At 55.2% G+C, this 20,168-nt stretch overlaps 1 protein-coding gene across 2 annotated transcripts in view; it reads left to right on the forward strand.

The window, feature by feature from the left end:
• The window catches only part of HSPA12A (heat shock protein family A (Hsp70) member 12A), a gene marked incomplete at both ends in the record, with an annotated part of 106,475 nt that overhangs the window by 35,198 nt on the left and 51,109 nt on the right, over nt 1-20,168 (forward strand). Inside the window, one exon of one of the 2 annotated variants that reach the window (XM_084244636.1) lies at nt 16,972-17,132. The exons of the other annotated variant lie outside the window; for it this stretch is intronic. Within the exon in view, the coding sequence (XP_084100762.1) occupies nt 17,090-17,132 (43 nt within the window). Of the gene's footprint in view, nt 1-16,971; nt 17,133-20,168 lie in introns of those variants that run through there. 2 annotated transcript variants of the gene reach the window in all.

Raw genomic sequence — 20,168 nt, forward strand, 5'->3', positions numbered from 1 at the left:
CTGTGGGGCCCTGTGTGGGGCTCTGGGCGTGTCACTTTCCCTTCAGACCCTAAGTTCTTGCGTCTGTGAAGTGGGGTCATGGGCCCTTTGGGGTTTGAGGAAGGACCCCCACATTCCGGGCCATCCTTCATGAGCAGGCCGTGGACAGTGCAGCCGCTGTTACTGCTGAGCCTTGGGGGTCGGGCGGGCTGTGCCAAGCTTTCAGCAAGATGCTAATGAGGGTGAATCAGCAGAGCCGACTGCCACAGGATGGAAGGGGAGGCTGGGAATGCAGGGTGGGGAGCCAGGACGGAAGGGCCCCAGGCTGAGAGGTCCATAGGGTGGAGTCGGGCCAGTACCACCACACAGATGGTGACTGGGTTTGCTGGGGTGCATGGGCTGAGAGTGTCCGGAAGACCTCCTTCTGCTTCCCGCTCTCCTGCTAAGAGATTGAGCCAGGCCCCAACTTCAGCTTCAAAAGGCAAACCCAGCAGAGCCCTGTCTGTGGAGAGACTGAAGGTACTGCTGGCTTTTCTTTACCCCAAGGGTTTGCACAACGTCCAAGAGCGCCTTAGAGTGAATCGCGGGGTCCATCAGTCTATGGGGGACCTGAGAATTCACCCTTCTAGTTAAATTCCCAATGGGTGGTTGGGGATCCATTGTTTGAGAGCATAGTTTGAGAACCACTGACCTAGTTCTTGGGCCAGTATCTTCCCGGACCCTCACAGCAAGCACTGTGGTAGATTTGACAGCGCTAAGGACACGCAAGGTCGGAGAGGGCCAGCGATCTGCCCAAGGCCACCCCACGGAGCGGTCGGAGAGCCCTAATTTGCAGTTAGGGTTGGCAGCCGCCAGTCCTCCGTGCCTCCCCCGCATAATGCCATTGTCATCATCATCACGTGCACTGTCAGCTCCTGAGGGGGGCCTGTTTGGGCCTGTTTGCAGCTTTGTCCGGGGCCTAGGCCCAGCCAGAGCTTAATAATTGTTAACTGAGTTGCATCCCTTCCCGAAGCCAGTCAGTAAGAACTGTTGGCCAAGACACCCCTCAACAGGCTGGCCGGGGAATAAGGAGGCAGGCAGTCGGTTGGTGGTTGGCTTATTTATTATAACTGGGGGTGGGGAGGCCCTGGGTGGAGGTGGAATTTGAGGCGATGAGAAGGAGCAGCTGCCCTCTGCTCCTTCCTCGAAACCCACTGGGCATGTGGAAGGCGACCCCCCTGGCTGGCGCTGAGCCACGCACAGCCCGGCCTCTGCCTTTGCCTGCCTGCGAGGCTGCGCTGCCTGGTGGCCCTGCCAGCGCTCAGGTTTGGAGAAGGGAAGCCCGGTGCGCTGTTTGTGTAGAGCGCCTGCAGCTGTGGCACCGGTTGCTCAGCTGAGTGAACCTCCCGGCCTTGGGGTTCACGGGGCCACAGACTAGGACAGAAGTTCCTGCTGGCCCTCTCGGACAGATGGGCCGATTCCAGGGCCAGGCGGGCCTGCCTTGCCTTGACGGAACCCTTGGCTGCTCTGCAGAGGAAAAGACACAGATAGGGGAGGGCACAGGGTGACAGGTCCATCTCTTGTGGTGTTTGGGGCGGCAAGTGTTTGGGCCCGTGGCTCACCTGCTCTTAATGGCGCCAGGGGTCACGGCAGCTCTGTCTCCATCTTAGTCCACTCCATTTCTGGGTGCTATGCCAAAGGGTCCACGGCCTGGGGGTTTAGACAACAGACGTTCACTTCTCATAGTCCTGAGACTGGGAAGTGAGAGATGAGGGTAGCAGGGTGGGCGGGTTCTGGGGAGAGAGCGCTCTTCCTGGGTATCAAAGGGCCGTCTTATGATGTCCGCACATGGGGAGCAGAGGAAGGATCCCCCTCCCGTCACTTCTCAGGAGGGCTCGAATCTCAGATGCCCGTTCTACCCACACGACCTCATCTCCCATGAGAGGCCAAGCCTCCTGATAACCATTCTACGGATTAGGGTTTAGAGGGATGGATTCTGGGGGGACACGAACATTCAGACCGTAGCAGGCCCCATCTTCTCTCTTGCCTTCTAGTGGCCTCGGTTCCCACATCTGCAAAAGAGCTGTAACAAACACCCTGACACCCCTGCACAGAATCAAGTGCTGGGTCTGGCCTCCGTTTACAGCTCATAATCTGTAAACGCTGGTCTGTGCTTCCGGCAGGCAGAGCAGGCCGTGCTGGCCCCTTGTTCCTGTTACCCAGCTCTTGGAGCCTGTGGTGTTTACTCAGAGGGCCTCTTACTCTGTCATCCCCTCCACTCGCTGCCTTCCAACTCCATATGCTGGTAGTCCCTAGACCCGTGATCAGCCTTGGCTGGACACCCCGACTTGGATGTCCAGAGACCCCAGAGTCAGCCTGTCCTGAGGGAACACACCTCGTCCTCACCACTGCCCCGCTCTTGTCTTGTGCTCCCCATTGGCCCGGGTGTGAATTCCAACCCCCTCCTGGCTCCATCCTCTCCCACAATATCCACCACCAAGTTCATCAAGTGTAGCTAAACTGGAGAATATGCAAGACCAGAAAACACTGGGGAAAGTTTGGGCGTGCCTTGGCCAGAGGGCGCGGCCTCCGGAGCAGCTGCCTGGACTGGAGTTGGCATTGGTGTGGACCCAGGAGGACAGCCACCCTGTCCCGGGCCTCCTGGCTTTGTGGCCCGGTCCCCCCTGAGAGGCAGCATCCCAGTACCACCATCACCCTCCCCAAGGCAGCCCTGGGCTGGAGGAGACACATCCCGTCGCCTCCCCTCCCACTATCCCAGAGCCCCTGCTGGACACTCTTCAAGCTGGGATTCCCCTTGGTGGGATTTTGCAATTGCAATCACATCACTTTGGATTTGCTCATTCCAGAAACATCCAGGGCCCCGCTGTCCAGGCCCTAGAAGTGATTCAGACTGGCTGTGCCCTCGGTCCTGCACAGGCTAAAGTCCTCATCCCACCTCAGCTCCCGGAAGGGGTTTGCCCACCAGGCCTGACCCTGTCCACCAAGCTCACCCCCAGGGTTCCGCTTTTGGCCTCTGTCCCAAGTGGCTATCAGGGCTTCCGGCTTCTCGGCCCTCCCCTCCCGCGGGTGGCCTTGCAGCCGCTGGCAGCCAAGAGAGGAGCTTCCTGGTTTTATTTCCTCTCTGAATGTGCCTCTGCTGAGAGCGTGTCAGTGGGGCCTAGCAGGCCCTCCGTGGGGACTCCTTCAGGGCCTTTGAAGTGTAGAGCTGGGCATCTCGAGGCCCACCTCTGTCAGGGTTTACGCCCACGTGTGCCTCCTCCTGCCCTCACGCACCCCCGCACCCCCTCCCATGTACGCAGCCCAGGGCCAAGCGGGTGACACTTCCCTTGAAGGAGAAGCTGCCTGCAGAGAGACTCCCGAGCTACTTGAAGAAAAAGCTTTCAGGTCGTTGTGGTGTTTATGGCCTGCCAGGCCATGCGGGTCTCAGTCTCTTTCTCCAATTTGCTTTGCTTCCTCCTGCTTAGCCTCGGGTCACCTCTGGTCATTACCCCACAGCCTGCCTGGGGGCGGGGTGGTCTGCTCCCCCACTCATTCCCTGCGCCCCCTGGCTTTGAGCTATTCTCTCTCCTGCACAGAGTCACACCCCTGGGGAGGGTCCCTGATGAGCACAGCTGTCCCCATGGAGGCCGCCGGGTGGTGGCCAGTCTGTGTGGACAGTTCTGCGGGAGCCTTTCCACTGCGGACTTGCTTTGAAAGGCACCGGGGCGGGGTGGGGGGGCTTAGCCGAGGCCACATACGCCTACTTCACGATGACTAGGTGGGAGTCGGGGTCTCTGCTGTGCTGTTAGCAGCCAGTGGCCACAGGGAAGTCACTGACCTCTCAGCCTCAGTTTCCTCTTCCACGAAATGGGGGTCACGCCACACCTCTTCCATCAGCTCTTTCGAGCCTCTGCTGAGAACCTGCTTGTTGAGTGCTCCTGCCCGTGCTCCCTCCTCCTGCTGCCCCGTGAAGGAGACTGAAGGAGGCGTGAGCTCAGCTCCTCTCCGAGGCGGGGCACGGCCCAAGGGACTCCTGGATCCTGGCCACCCCCTCCCGCGGCTTTCTCCAGGAGAGCAGGCACATGGGGAGAGGGCTGGGGAGGCAAGGGCTTGCAGCCATGCCGAACCCGCACTTGTTAAGGTGTCTGTCCCCAGCCAGCATCTTTTTGTTGTTGTTGTTTGTTTGTTTTTGTGGGACCCTCGCTGGCAGCCGGGGAACAAACTGGCGCTGCAGAGGCTGCCAGCAGCCTCACCGCCCAGCGCGCAACCGCTGCACACCAGGGGAGGCCCGCCCGCATCTTCTTCAAAATTTTTACTATGGAAGCCAAACTTGGGGAGACCGAATGGGCTTTCTGAGCCATTTGGTTGGTTCCCCTGTTGTCTTTGGCGCCCTGCTGCGTGTGTCTCGGGGAGAGCTGATAACTGAATCAATAGCTGCTTTGCTCTAATTTATTGGTCTCTTGCCTAAACCTAATTAGCATGTTTCCGAGCCAGGAAAAGCCTCAGAGTCCTGGGCCGAGGAGGGGGATTGATGGCCCAGCTGCCCTGAGCCGAGAAAACTGGGCCCGGGAGGCTGGTCACACCTCGCAGCATCACTCGGCACCAGCCCGGCCAGACAAGGAGACATGGTTCCCCTGGGCAACTTCCTGGTGCTTCGCCTGCCTGAGCCCCGGCCTCCAGAGTGGGGACCCTTCCCACCGACCCCAGCCCTTACAATCGGGACCCTACACCACACTGGGAGACCACAGTGGTTACGTGGCTTGACCACAGACAAAAGGGAAGGAGTGACCACTGCAGCCACGTCTCAGGCTTCTGTGATTGTGAAAATGGAGGCCCAGCTTGGAGGGTCTGCCCTGCAGGAGGCTTGGTGGCTGCAGGAAGGCCCATGGAGGTTGGTCAGGGAGGAGACCCCGCTGGGGCTGGGCCAGAGGACTTCCAAGGGGAGATGTGGGAGGTCTGGTTTATTCTCCTTGTGCTGAGGACGCCACCCCCTCGTCCTCCCCAAGTCTGCCCCTGAACAGCAGGTATTTCCGGCAGGGAGGCAGGTCTGCCGTGTGCTCGCAGAAGCAGAGGGTGCACAGGCCCTTCAAAGGGGACTCCGAGGAGCAGGCTTGCCTGGAATCTGAGGCTGTGCTGAGGTCTAAGTTGGGCAGACCCCAGCAGACGGCTTTTTTTAAAAAAACGAGACAGAATTAACAACACAAAATTCACCAATTGAAAGGTTTTCGTATGTACTAAATTTATTTTGTGTATTCACTGTCTAATTTCGGAACACTTCCACCTGCCCCCCCCCCCCAAAGGGAAGCTGTCGCTCCTATTCCCCCCGCCAAAATGGAAGCTGTCGCTCCTAGTCCCCTACCCTGACCCTTGCAGGCTGCTTCTAACCTCGATGTGTTTGCCTGCGCTGGAGATTTCATAGAAGTGGAGCCACTCCATACTGGTCTTTTGGTGTCTGGCTTTTCTCTCCCTTAGCACAATGTTTACAAGCTTCGTCCAGGTTGTAACAAGTGTCAGTTGTAGCAAGTGTCGGTGGCGATTCCTCTTGATAGCTGAATTCCACCCCATCGCATGGATGAGCCGCATCACATTCTCCATCCATTGGTGGCTCTGCGTTGGTGTCCCCATCTTTTGGCCCCGGGCGCTGCTGTGACATGCACTTGCGAGTTACTGTGTGAAGTGACGTCACCTTGGAGCCATTCCTAGGAAGGGGAATTTCTTTGTCATGTGAAGATTCCATCTTAAACTTTTTGAACAACCCCCAAATTGTCTCCATTTGTTGCTCTTGTAGCCCTGCATGGAGATGTTGGGGGTACAAGAGATTAGAAGAGGCAGTTGCTCCCTTTTGAAACGGGGTGCAATGAAGAAATATAGAGCCAAGGAGGCTGTCCGAGCCAAGGGCAGGTGGGGCATGGTCTCGAGCTGGCCAATTGCTCTTTCATGAGCAGACTGGAGTGCAAGCCCAGAACAGCACTAGGGGTAAGGGGTGACAGGGGAGCTCCTTTCCCAACCTTGAGGGCAGTGCCCTGCTGTCACTGATGGGGGAGGGAGCCCAACAGGGCCTGGTCCAGGGGGAGAGTGCACCTTCCTGCCTATGACCCTGTCCCCTAGTCGCCTCCTTCCAGGACCTGTGTCTCCCAGACCAGTTCTCCCTCCAGGTTAATCAGGAGAGCAGATTCACCAGGACCTGCTAGAACCAGGCGGGGTACCCCTTCTCTACCCTCCTTCCTCAGTTATGCAGCCCTTCACTCCCCTCCCTAGCCTGTTTGGGGGTCACAAGTTGGGGGCAGAGGCAGGTCCCTCCTTCAGCCCTGGGGTCACTGCAGTTCTCCCGTCCCCCATGGGACAGCCTTGACTGCCTGGCCCATCTTTCAGGGATGACTTACAGTTACAAACCCAGCAGTTCCCTGGGGACCCAGATGTGCCAGTGTTAGCCATTTCTTCTTAAGTCCCTGGCACAGCCTTTAAAGAAAGTCTCTGGATAGGATTGTTAATTTATTAAATAATAAGGCTGGAATAAATGAGAGATCATTTGAACTGAAGGCTTGTGAATGGCATCCTTGCTTCCAGCAAGAGTGATTTTTGAAAAGAAACATGATTAAAACAAGGGGATTCCCCTGAGCCAGGCCAGGCTGATAGAATCACCAGGCCGGGGGGGAGGGAATGACAGCCTGGGTTAATTTGTTAAGCCATTTCCAGGCATTTGAAACCACTAGGGAAACTTTGGATTTTGCTGGGGATTCCTCAGTCTGGGGATTAGGCACTTGTGGGGAGGGGCCCTGAGGCTAGAGGCAGCCGGGGCTGAAGCCAGAGATGAGCAGAGGGCTCTCCTTTACTCACGGTGGAGCGGGCAAATGCTGAGGCCCAGGCAGCAGTGTCTGGAAGGGCCTTCTGGCAAGGAGTGACATCTACCCAGAAGCCCCTGGGCTCCTCTCCCAACAGGCAGTTTGCTTCTTGGTAGAGTGACCAGCCCTTCGGGTGCACAGGACAGAAAGAGTTCCCACGATCCAGGACTTTCCATCTTTAACTCGGATGCTCCCAGGCAAAGCAGGATGGGTTGGTCATCCTCCTGTAGACTAAAGGTTGACCCTTTTCATCACACTCAGCCCTGGGAGTGGACAGGGGTGGCCCGAGGTAAAGCGTGGGACGAGAAAGGGGATGGACAGGCCAGGGGACAAGAGGACCTGGTTGCATGAGTCCTCGCCCATTTATTCGGGGACGAGAGCAGTGAAAGGAACTCACCATCCTATGAACTGTGGAACAAAGTCCAAGGACTGTGTAGCAGGAGAAAGAACAAAGGTGCAGAACAGCGTGTAGTGTGTTCCCGTTGGGCCAAGTGCCTGCGTATATCCCCTTTTCTTACACAAAATATAGAATATATTTTACAGTCCTTTATATTTGGCTTGTTTTCCTTACTAAAATACATGCTGGGAATTGCTTCATGTCAATTTCTTCTTCATTCATGTGTACGGCCCCAAGGGATTTCACGGTGTGGACGTGCCCTGGTTGATACTCAGCTGGCTTACGAATGATTAATTTGTGTGGCTTCCAATATTTTGTCATTGCAAATACTCCCACCTTTTGCTTTGTTGTTTCGTATTTGTAGGCAGGTGTGTGGCATTAATGGGTCAGAGTTTAAGTCCACATGTAGTTAAGGCTTTCTATATGGTTGTCCCAAAAGCCAGACTTTCCCCAGAATGGGTTATAAAGGAATCCTTCACTCCTTGGCAGCCACAGCAGAGGCCCTCTGGGGCGTCCTATGGGACTGACATTGGGCAAACCCTGATATTAACTCACCTCTGTCCTCCACCACCGATTTCCTAACATGAAGGCCCTGTGGGGCGAGCGCTGCTGAGCCCTCCCGGAACTCAAAGGTGTGGTCAGAGTCCCCAACAGTCATAGCAGCGTCTAGATCGTACCCACGCTTTTTCTTTCCACAAAAGCCTGCTGTTCCCCCGGCTCCCAGCAATGACTTTCATAATTCATGATTATTTTGGACAAAAATAAAGCTTTAGTCTATGCTGTCTCTAAATCTGACTTTCTTGGGAAACCTCAGATGATCTTTTCCAAATGAATTGAGTCTCATACCCCAGAAAATCTCGCAGTCCAGAGCACACTTTGTACTTGAGGAAAAGAAAAATGACCCTTTTGTGTCTGCCTGGAGTTGGCCCCACCTTGGGACTGGGGCCAGCTATGTCTCGGCTTGGGCCAAAGCCCCAAATGGTATCCTCACTGATACACAAACACCCTTGGATAGAAGGGCAGATTTATTCCTTCCTTTTCCAGAAGTGGAATACCAAAGGGTGACATTATGGAGAAGATGTTTCAACTATGAGAGGAGAGGCTCCCTGAGGTGGGGGTACATGTTACCTCTTCAGGTGCTGAGCTCCCATCTAGGAGGCATTCAAACCAGCTGGCTGTCTGGGAGGTGAAAGAGGCTACTGAGTTACCAGCCTGCACACCCATGGGGTGCCTAGGTCTTAAACTTCTTTGCTGAGCAGCCTTAAACTAGTTATTGAATTTTTCTCATGCCTCAGTTTCCTCAGCTATAATAGGCTAATACTAGTATCTTCCTCAAGGGTTGCTGGGATATTAAGTGAGCTAAACAGAGCCCACTATAATCTATAATGAGCTATGTAATTCATGGAGAGCACCTCCAATTATGCCAGCATCTAGTAAATGCTCAATAGTAATTAGTGTTTGATATTGGTTCCATTTTATGCCTGGACCAGCCCAATCACAATTGGTAGGAAATCGTATTTTGTTATATTCTGTCTACCCCCCAAACTGTGACTTCCCGCAGGTCAGGGGCCATGTTTTCTCACCATTGTGTTAATCCTTGGGGCCTGGTAAGTAAAAGGCCCACAGTGCACACTTGTTTTCATGCACAAGAGAGTGAATGAATGAATTTCCAACATGTAGATTTAGGAACCTCAAAATGGCTTGCAAGGTCTGAGCATTTATCAGATTCCCAAGAGGGCACATGGCCCAGAGTGGTTGAGAGGTAGCCACGGGCCTTGGGAGAACGGGAGAGCAAGCCCTGGCTGCATGGGGATGCCAGGGTGGCCCAGGCCCAAGGGCAAGCCATCTGGGGGTGGGTAGCCCTTCCCAGCTCACTCTCAGGGCCTCAGAAGGCTTTTTGCAGGACTGATGTTTTGTGTCCAAATGTGGAATTCCTTGGCCCCTGCACCAGTGGAATGTGTTTGCTCGGATGAAGTATTTGCTGGAGCTTGTTTTCTGTCTGATCTCACACCACTCTCGGCTGGTTTGTTTTGAGAGCTGCAGTTTCAAGAAGCAGCGACACAATTTAGGAACCAGATCAAATGCAGGGAGTCAGAGCAGGGGGGCTTGGAGGAGGCAGGATGCAGCACCCGCCCTTCGCAGGAAGTGAGGGCCAGACTCAGGCAGAGCTTAGGGAATGGGGGAGATAGGAAAGAATGATAAAGCCGTGAAGGGTGCTGGGAAAGGACAAAAGCTCCCCTCCTCCTCACTCCACTGTAGACCAACTGATTTTTCACCTAGCCCAGGACATGCTTTTAGTGGTTAATAATTATTGTCCATTGTGTCTGTATGTATTTTTTCACTTAATATTATGATATTTCCTGTGGAGCAACACCACTTTCACATCATATTTGTAATTTTATTGAAATGTACTTCTTACATGAAATGACATTTAAAAATAGATGGATTTTTTTTTTTTTACATAGAATACATTTCTAAGAGAAATAGTCAGTGATTAAAATATTTCTAATGTCCTAATTTTCCCAGGTGTGAAACTACTTAGTTTCCGGTGGCGTTCCACCACAGGTCTATGATGGGCAGCATGGGGCAGAAAGATTAAGTGTGGTTTTTCCTGTGGTTTTCACACGTGAGGAGATTGGCATCAGAGAGGCCAGGTGACTTGCCCAACATCACACAGCAAAAATGTGACAGAGTCTGGTTTTGGAGCCAGAGATTCTGAGGCCAGGTCTGGTGTCCGTCCCACTCCTGGCATATCAATCACTGCTGTTAGCAAGTGTACAGCTGGCGCCAGGTGTCCCTCCAGATGTCCTGGCTAGAGGATGTCCTAGCTAGAGAGTGAATGGAAGCCAGGGTTGTCTGAGCCTGAAGCTCTTGCTCTGGCCTTACAGCCCCATTGCCCTTGGGTTTGCCCTGTTGGGTCACGGATGTGTGCCAGGATGCCACTGTGGGTCTGGGAAACAACAGGTGTCTTTGTCCCCATTCCACTGACCTCCAGATTGTTCTCTTCACATGTGGCTAACATCCCTTGGCCAGCTGAGCAGGGAAGCAGAGACTTTCAAAATTTTATTTATTTTCCAGATTTATAGGCTTTCCAAAGAAAGGCTGGTTAAGAAAAACATCCTGCTGGAAAGTGCATACACTCTTTCACGAAACCTCTGCCTTTCTTAGGTAAGCTGGGACTCATTACTGGGAGCTAGTTAGGAGCAATGGCCAACTGTAGTGGCCCACACTGATGGAGAGCTTCCTTGGCTGAAGACACTGGGTTAGCTCTACCTAATTTATTGCTCTATGGTGTTTTATCACCCTCTGTTACAAGTGAACCAGAGCCGTACTTGAGGCCACAGAGCTAGAAAGGAGGTGGTGGGGATTCCATCACAAGTGTAATTTAGCTCCCAAATCTGAGGCCGAATTTGTCTGCTCCCTGCCCCCTACCCTCTGGGGCCTCCTAGTGGAGGAGGCACAGGGCGGGGCAGGCAGGGGATACTTTCTCTGTGAAGTTTTCATGCCTCCTTTCCTCCTTGCTGGGAACACCCTCGTGGTTCAGTCTGGCTTCTACCTGCTTTGGTTGGTAACAAATTTGGGGGGCTTGTCCCAGATCCCCTTTAACTCTTCCCTTGCAACCCAGAGAGGCCCACAACCATTCTGAGCAGTTCTCAAGCTCTTTCCCGGGATACTGGGGTTCCTGGCTAAGGTCTGCTTTGAATTCTGGTTATGTTTTCTGTTTCACTGCTTCCATGGAAGCTGGGGGCGCCCCAAGGGCTGGATTCATGACCAACTAGACTTTGTCCCAGCACATGAGGGGCCTGCACATGGCTGCACGTGAGCAGAATAAATGAACAAAAATGAAGAGAGAGGATGAACAGGTGACCAGGTACCTTGGCTGATCGGGAGTGGGGTGCTCTGCAAATGGGTTGACTTTAACACAAACATTATTCATGAAGGAAAGAGGGCCTGGACCCATTTCCTTGGCTTGTTTTAGCGTCAGTCCTTCACCTCCAGGTGGCTAAAGTGGCCAGCCTCCCAGTGACTCCTAGCTCTGTCCCTTCAATCTTCAAGACGTCCAGCAACTGACTCGACAACCCCCCCCCCACACACACACACTCCACCACTGTCCCCATCTGAAATAGAGGTCGATATTAGTTTGGACCTCTTAGAACACACAAAGTGCAAATGGCCACCGCCCCAGTTTCATCCTGCGAGAGTCAGTTTCACTGGAGAGTTGTTTTTTTTTTTAATTAAGCAACTTGGGTGATGGGCGCCTGAGGGTTCATGACAACAGCTTTCTCCTTGCGCAGAAGCTGGCGAATTTCCACAATAAGACATTTTAAAAACAAGTACTAGAAATTTCAGATGTTAGTTTTGCTTACCAAAAATGCAGATATGCCTTAGGATAGAAGGCAAAAGTACATGCAGTTTTGAAATAAAACACAAGATTTGAAAAAAATGGATGACTTAAAGCTCCTTAGAATTCTGACCTTGGGCGCAGGCTTCTCACAGGCTCTGCAGGAGTTCTGTGTCTCATCATAAACAAGTCGGGGTGGTGATGCTTCCCTCCGGAGAGTTTTATGAGTCAAGCAAGAGAAACGATGTGAAGGTGTTTTGTAAACTGTAATTCTGCCTTCCAATTCGGTGGTTTGTTCATTTATTCGACATGTTTCTTGAGACCCTGCTATGAGCCGGGTGCCAGGACAACATGATTTGAAAGCTCGTGACCACCAGGGAGATGTGGCACAGAGAGCAGGGGGCTGGGGAGGGCCTCTTGAGGAGCTGGCCTCAAAGGTGAGTGAGATGTCTAGTATCATAATGTCACGTAGGGGTGGAGGTGGAGACAGAGGTCAGCAGGGGTGAGGCAGGAAGTGCTGGGCTTGCCGAAGAACCAGAAGGGCATGAAGCTCCCTAGTGCCATTGGACAGGTGTGCGCTGTTTGACACTGGGGCACCTTAGACATTGTAGCCCACATATTTTTACCTCCATTTTCTGGCAGATGGAATGAGGCTGCTGTTTTGACTAAATCAGGATATTAAGCTGATTTTCCAATAGTTGAAATGACTCAAGGATGGGACTCTTGTAATTGTTGTAAATGTGTCCTATGGGTTGGTAGGGACCTGGGAGTCGGGGTGGGGGTTTGGGGTGTGATGGTTAGTCGGGTCTCTGGATGGGACCACATGGGGTGGAGCTGTGGAAATAGCTGTGGGATTGACCCTAATTCCAACAGGGAGACGTGGGCAGAGGGAAACGGATGTCTATAAACTTCCCAGCCTTTCCTGGGTGACTTCAGGAGGAGGCGCTGGGGGGCGCTAGAGCAGTGGTGGGAGGACCAGGGAGACCACAATTGATGAGAGATGAAAGAGGGGGTGTGCCAGCTTGATGGTGGTGGTCCTGGGGAGAAGTGATGCTCATCACACATGGGAAGAAGGTCGGGGCATCAAAACCCAGCGGGAACTGGGGAGACGTAGATCGGAATTTGAATTAATGAACATTAATGAACTGAGGCTATTTCTTTTTTCCTGAATCCCAAATTTCCTTCAAGACACTCCCCCCACCTCTCCATCTCCCCACTTTGGTCAGGGAAGAACTATCTAGTGAGGCAGCTCTAGGACTGAGGGTGACCAGGTAGCACCACGGTTAGGGGAGATACGATTTTTTTTCCTAAGATTTTCCCTGGAATTTAAGCTGCAGATGACGGGACCTGCTCAGACTTGTCTTTGCACAATGTCAGGTGCACTCTTTGCCTCTTAGGGAATTCTAGAAAGTTAGAGAGGCGAGATCTTGGAGGTCAAGGGCTTCCAAGAAGGGTAAGATCATGACAGAGATGCCAAAGTCTGCAGTCTCTACAGGGGCCAGGCATTGTTAATCATCATCAAACTCACTTCCTCAGAACTAGACAGACCTTAGTGGCCTTCTCCAGTGTTCCAGCCAGTCATCACCGATCAATCACAGCACGAGGCATCTTCTATGGGATCCTTCACAGAGGGAGATGCTGGGGGTCAAGCTGATAGGGAGATGGGGGGCTAGAATTTGGTCCCAGCTCTTGTCACTGATTCTGTGACTCGGAACAAGAGATTAAGCTTCTCTGAGCCTCAATTTCCACTCCATTATTTACCAATTTGATCATTCATTTCTTCAACAAACATTTATTGAGCACCAACTGTGAGCCAGGTACTGGTCTGTGACCAGCAGATGAAAGGAGTCATTTTCCTCTGTAACACGAGTCCTTTGGCTTTCTTAGTCTGTAGTTGGTTGCAGCCCAGGTGAGAGCTCTCCGTTTGCACAATCATTCTGTCTCCCTTCTCTGGGCCTTGTCTCATTTTGCATTGCCCTTGCTGAGATGCAACTTCCAGAATATCCCATCATTTTATGAACCGAGAGCTTGCAGAGCCTGGGTTTGAGCAGGCTGAGAATGCCACTGAGAGTCTAACTGTAGACATTTGCTTTGCTGTTTGAAATATTTAAAAAAAAATTTTTTTTTTTTGTATAGCTTTTCATTACCTGAGCAAGCATTCCTAAAGTTTACATTGCAGGTCTGAGTGTTTGTGTTATTTAGAGAAATAATTTCCTCTGGCCCTTGAACTTTTCCCTTGGAAGAGTCGTGTGGCAGCCCATGCTGTCTGTGTGAAGTGTAGTTTGGAATGTTAATGGACAGGATGATTCACACCAGATGGAGTGGAAATCCAAAGGAAAAGGATGCATAGACTGGCTACTGTAATTCTGCTCAGCAGTTGGGTTTTTAAAATGCAGTGAAGCCCAGAGGTCAAAGACCCGATCCCCCCTGGGCTTCCCCTGTCAGGTCTGATAGAGCATGGGCTCATCCGAATCTTGATCAAAAGGAGTCACTATTATGATACTCAGTTTATAGGTAAGATTCTGGTGGTACATCATAAAGTCCAAAGCTGCTTTTACTAGAAGCTTCCTACATAAATGCCCAGATTTGGATTAGTATCAGTGTTTCTCAAACTTAAAAAAAAATAATTGGGGGATAAACATTAAAAAAAAAAAAAAACTGCTCACCCCCGCATCTTCTGTGTGTCTTCGCCAGCCAAGAAAATGCTGCCTAGATCCATTCTGTAATAATAATACACAAGGACTAGGCATTTTTGTGGTCCAGATAGGCAGGTTGAGTGTTAAGGCCTGTTTACTGCTGCGTATGTAGCTTGGCCCTATGCTGACTGTTTCACTTTTATTACCTCCCATAATTATCCTCCCCACACTTATGGCCCCTCTTACAGAAACAGACCCAGAGAAGTATGTCCCCAGATCACCTAAAGGGTTCAGGAAGGGGGAGCTCAGCCCTGAGTGGAGCTGGTCTGGCTGACCCCCGGTGGCCTGCACTTCTCTCTCTTTTCTCCTGTTACACTTCTGCCCCTCGTGCTAGGGAGCCCCCAGAATCAGCACTTTCAGTGACTGACCCATCAGCAGATGGATCTGCAGCCTCATTTGGACTGGAGGCCTGAGGACTCAGCCACCCCTGGCCTGCAGCCCCCACCAGGTGAGGACGTATGTGGCTCTGTCCACCTGGCAGTGGGAGCAGGTAACGTCTCCTGGCTGCCTGGTGGACTGGCAGGCTGTGCCAGCCTCTGGACTCTGACTCCCATTTGCATGCATTGTTATTAGAGAGGAGGGGGTGTCTTTGGGGGCTGAAGAACAAAAAGGGAAGCTGTTGGTTGGGAGGAGAGGATCCTGGAGACCGTGAGAGAGGTGAGGGCCTGCACTGACAGTTTTCCTTCAAAATTTGACTATTAGTTGGGGTACCAGGGTCTGGGGAGTGTGTGAGCATTAGGAGCAGGGCACAGGGGAGGGGCCTCATGCTGCCTTGGAGGGTCAGGTGGGTTCTTGGAAGAAATGGCATCCAAGCTGAGCCCTGGCAAGGAGAGGGGATCACCTGCCAAAGCGAGTGGAGAATGGGTTTCCAGCGGAGACACCGGCTCTTTGGGGAGCCAAGTTCAGGCCCATGTGGCTGGAGTGACCAGTGTGAGGCAGCTGGGAGGTGGCAGCTTGACTCTGAGCTGGGCCTCTTTTGGGGACTCGAGTGTGTAAGATCTGTAGCTGGTACTGGTGGAGGTGGGGACATTCTGGCTGCTTGTCACTGTAGACCAGGACACGGCCCCGTGGTCCCTAGGGTGGAGTACAGATCTGATGTGGGTGCCTTAGGGAGCTTGAGGGAACGGCCTCCCCCAAGTCTGAGCATGCTCTGAAATGGCTGGAGGAGCCCCCAGGAGCCAGCGTCTCCACCCTGTGGTGGGCTCAGCCCCCCTCGCTGGGCAGAGCCTGCAGCGTTCCTGTCCACCTGCCAGGTGCGGGTGCTTTCTAACTACTGGTTACAGAGGTGAGCAGCTCCGCCCAAGATCCTACTGCTTATTTCCTAGTGGGCGAGGCCGCACTTGTGGATAAAATAGTCTGGAAAGGTGGCATTTCCCAGAGTAAGCAAGGGGCAAGCCTTGTGCTGCACCAGGGAACATGTGTCCGGGGCAGGGGACCAGCGAGAACAGAGGCGTGGAGAAGGGATGGATTCTGAATGTTCAAACAGGGAGGGGGGTTGCTTTCATTTGAGGGAGTCAAGGGACAGCAGGGGGCCAACTCACGTCGGAATTGTCAAGGCAGAATCGTGACGGTCATCTGGATGGCTGTGTGGGAAGAGATCTTAGGGGTCTAGGGTGGAGGTCAATCCACCATGCAGAGTGACAGGAGATGGCCTGGCCTGCTCCCCCACCAGGAGGCCTGAGCAGGTGCCTGGACTTGGTGGGCATGTGTTTCCGCTGCCCGAGGTGAGGCCAGCGATGAGCAGGGGAGGCACATTGCCCGAGTTGCCCAAGTGGGGCTCCCAGCTCCGTCATTTATGAACTGTGTCTGATCCTGGCATCATCAGTTAGCCCCCAAACCTGTTTCCTTATCTGTAAACTGGGGACCACTGGTCTCCACCTTCGAGTTGTGTAGCGAGCATAGTGGAGGCCATAAAGGTGGACATCAGGTTCTTCTCACCACGCTCATTGTCAAGACAAGGTAGTGGCACAGTGATCCCAGAAGCCACCTGGCCAGGCCAGAACAGGTGCGTGTGTGTGTGTGTGTGTGTGTGTGTGTGTGACCCAGAGGACATGGGGATGAATCATGACCCTCCAAAGTCTTGCATTAATAATGCCTTTTTTCTCAGCCTTCCAAGGACGGCCCCGCCAGGTCCATATATAGAAGGCACAGCGAGGCCTCTGCTGCAAGCGCCCCAGGGTCCCCAGTTGCCATGGATTCCGCGGGTGCTTGGAGGCGGTCGCCCGTGGCGGTGCCCCGGGGTGGGGTGGGGGGGGGTCTCGGCCCCCGCAGTCCATCTGCGCCCGGGCCCGGCCGCCGGAGTCCACCTTCCTGGGGGCTCCTGAAAGCTCCTGGACCCTGCGCGCGAGAAATAAACCGGTGGCGACCGGAACGGGCGTCCGGGGCGAGTGGGGTGTGTGCGGGGCTTGCCGGGGGCTGCGGCTCCTGCCCCGGGGTGTCTTGCCTGGAGCGGACGCGCATCCGGCCGGAGGCGCCCGGAATCCTCGCGGAGTCGCGCCTGGCGCGCGCCGGCGTCCGGGCTTCTGGGGAGCCGGGAGCCCCGGGCGCGCCTTCGTGCCCGCGGCGGCCGGATCGGGGGCGAGTCCGGAGAGGAGGGTGGGGGGCCGGGCCCTGCGGCTGCGTCCGTGCCCCGCGGCCACCCCGGCCACCCCGGCCACCCCGCGGGCGGCGCGCAGCTCGGCGGGCGGGGCGCGGGGCGGGGCGGGGCGCGGGGCGGCCCCGGGGGGCGCGGGGCGGGGCCGGGCTGCGGCGGCGGCGCGTCAGCGCAGAGCTGGGCGGCCCCGCGGCTCACACCGGCCCGAGCGCCGCCGAGGACGCGGACCGGGACCTGCACCCGCCCCGGCGCGGCGCGACCATGGCGGACAAGGAGGCCGGCGGCGCGGACGCGGGGCCCCGGGGTGAGTGCGGGGCGCGGGTCCTGCGGCCGCGGCCGGGCCGGCCCGGGAGACGGAGGCGCGCCCTGCACGCGCGGTGACAGGAAAGTGGGTGCCGCACCCCATCCTGCCTCGCGGGCGGGGCACCAGGGCCCCCCGGCGGCCCCCGGGTCACGTGCTCTGTGCCCGGCCGGGTGCGGGCGCTGCGCGGGGTCCGTGGCTCCCGCCGGGCACCCCGGGCGTCCCCAACGCGGGGGGTGCCCGCTGCCTCGGGGGGTGCCCGCTGCCGCGCCCCGCGGCGAGGCCGGGTGAGACCCGCCCCTCGCGTCCAGCCTCCGCGCCCCGCACCGCGGTGCCCGCACTTGCCGGGCCCAGGGCCGGCCGCGGGGCGGCCCCTCATCCTCGGCCGCCGGTTCCCGTGACTCGGCCCGGCGGACCTGGGGTCTGGGGCGAGATCGCAGATGCGGGCCAGTCCCTGCACCCCCCGCGGCCATGCGCGGGCCCGGACCGGGAGGCTGCCCCGGGCCGCCCTGCACCTCGCCCGGATCCCCGCCCCTTCCCGGGGAGGCTCCGGGCGGGGAAGGGCGAAGCGGGGCGCGCGCTGCACCCTCCCTGCCCGGCCGCGGGCGCAGGGCAGAAGCTGGCGTTAGGCAGATGTGCGGGGGCCGCTTTCCTTGGGGAGCTTGGTTAAGGCTGGGCTGGGGGGGGGCGGGGTGAGGAAGGAGCAAGAAAGGACTCTGGGCAGGGAAAGAGGGGGAGCAGCCCTTGGGGGCTCGGAATATAAATCCTGGCGTTGCTAGCGAAGGGGACGGGCTGGCCAGGATTGTGGGTCCCAAGTGGGGAAAGTTGGGCGCACGGAGGCCCCGCGCTTCCCTGACCTGCAGGGCTTGGGCAGGAGCAGCCGCTGGAGGGGAGCGTGGCCCGCGGCACCCCGGGAACCACAGGGCCGGCCGCTAGGCGAGGACGAGATGGAAATAGCCAGGATGTGAGGAGAAGAGCGCTCGGCTCTGCGGGGCCCCGAAGCCCGGGAAACTGAGGCAGGCGGTCGTGCAGCCACTAGGTGGCCGCGGCCCCCCGCCGTCCAGTGCGCTCCGAGCCTCACCTGCCCCCTCCCCGGCCCATTGTTCCTGCGGATCTGGGAGGTGCCTCCTCCCGCACGGCACTGCAGTGGTGGGGAGCGCAGGGGGAGGGGGGACCCGACTCCGCTCGGGCCTGCCAGGGCCCTGCAGAACACAGGCCTGGCCCAAACAGGTTGCCCACATCTGCCCCTCTCCTCTGCCCGTCCCCGAGGGCGAACTTGGCAATGGGCTGGCGGCTTCCTTTGTCTGAACAGCCCTCAGAAACTGGGTAGATTGTTTTTTTCTTCTGCTTCACTCTTTTCTTTTAGGTGGGGAAAAAAATGTTTAGGATGACAGGGAGGGGGTGACAGAATCGCTCAGAATCGCTACAGCTGAAGTTAGTGAGCCAATTTCTTGCCTCTGCTGCTGGGATAAATAGTGGGTGATAAATAGTGTCTCCAACACGAGGTTGTGCATTTGATCAAATTAGAAGAGCGATCAAGGATTTGCGCTCCCCACACACTATTTTTACACGCACTCCTGCACACGCACCGGGCCCTGTTGGCTGGCTCTGCTCAGGTTGGTAGAGCTTCCCATTCAGGATGGGGAGACACAGGATGGGGAGACACAGCAGGTGCCCGGCCACCTGCTCGCCTCGCCGGTGTCTGTTCCAGTATCTTCACTCGCAGTGATCTGCAGTTCCAGCAGCCGGGGAGAATTCCAGGCACAGAGACTCGGGACACAGTGCCGGCTGTCCCTGGCAGCTCGGCGCTTCTCTCTGGGCTCTCAGCCCTTCATCTCTAACATGGGAGATATTAATAGTAACTCAGAGGAGCAGAACCGCTCACCCCTCTCCCCGCACATCTCTTTGCAAGCTTTCTTCATTGCTTATTCTATGCTGGGCAGTGCGCTTTCATCATTTTATTTTTTAAAGCCTCAACAACAAACCTGTTACCGCATCCCCCCATTATGGGGAGGAAATCTAAACATAGGTTGAATGACCTATCCAAGGTTGCACATCTAGCAAGTATTGATTTGGATCCAGGCCACTTGATTCCAGGGTGGAGCCCTTCACCACCATCCTGTACAGTCGTGCAGGTGATTCTGGTTGCTTCCATTCTATCAGAGACATTTTTTAAAAAGTGGTTGTTTTTCAGGGGATTGTTTTAAGGCTATTCTTGGTACAGAAGCATGAGTGCCAGTGGCACCGCACTGTGTTGGACTTGTGCGCAGTGGGAGCTCCAGGTGGTGCTGGTGCCAGGTGAGCTGTCCATGGAATCCTTGGAGGCACCCATGAAACAAGAATAGCGGAAATGTTGGTAGCTGTTGAAATTGGGTGTTGGGAGCATAGCAGGCATTACACTCTGCTTACTTTGTATATGTTTGCAAGTTTCCTTAATAAAATACTTAAGTCACTTAATTTATAAAATCTGAAGGGCCACCCTCATCTCTGGAGGTTCAGAGAGCAAGGGCTGACATGACATTTCAGTTTTGCCACACACGCCCCTCCCCCCAGACCCACGTTGGTTGACATGTGGAGCCTCAAGAGGGTGTGGTGAATGCAGGGGGCAGGGGCTGGCTCAGGTGGGTGACTGAGTCAGGGATGGGTGTTGACAGCGGAACTCAGTGATTTTCTGTAGGATGGGGGATTAAAGATAGGAACAGCAGGCAGGGGATTTTGGCCTGGCTTGGGGGTGCCCCTGGAGGCATTGTCTTGGATATGGGAGATAGGATTCTTACCAACCTGGCAGTTTATCACAATAAAAATACACATTTTAAGCAATGACATTTATCGAGGATTTAGTCTGCCGAAATCTGGGAGTACTGAGTGATCTTACTTAGCCCTGAACACATTTGTTATTGAATGAACAACTCTATGAGAGGGGCTCTGTTACCCCCACTTCAGAAGGCCCAGTGTGGCACAGCAGGAAAGGGGCTGAGTGAGGGTTAGGATGTGCCAGGCTGGCAACCTCACCTCGCCCGTGCCAGGCATGCGCAGCCC

The sequence above is a fragment of the Talpa europaea genome, assembly GCF_964194135.1.
Source record: "Talpa europaea genome assembly, chromosome: 10".
In the NCBI taxonomy this organism is placed as follows: Eukaryota; Metazoa; Chordata; class Mammalia; order Eulipotyphla; family Talpidae; genus Talpa; species Talpa europaea.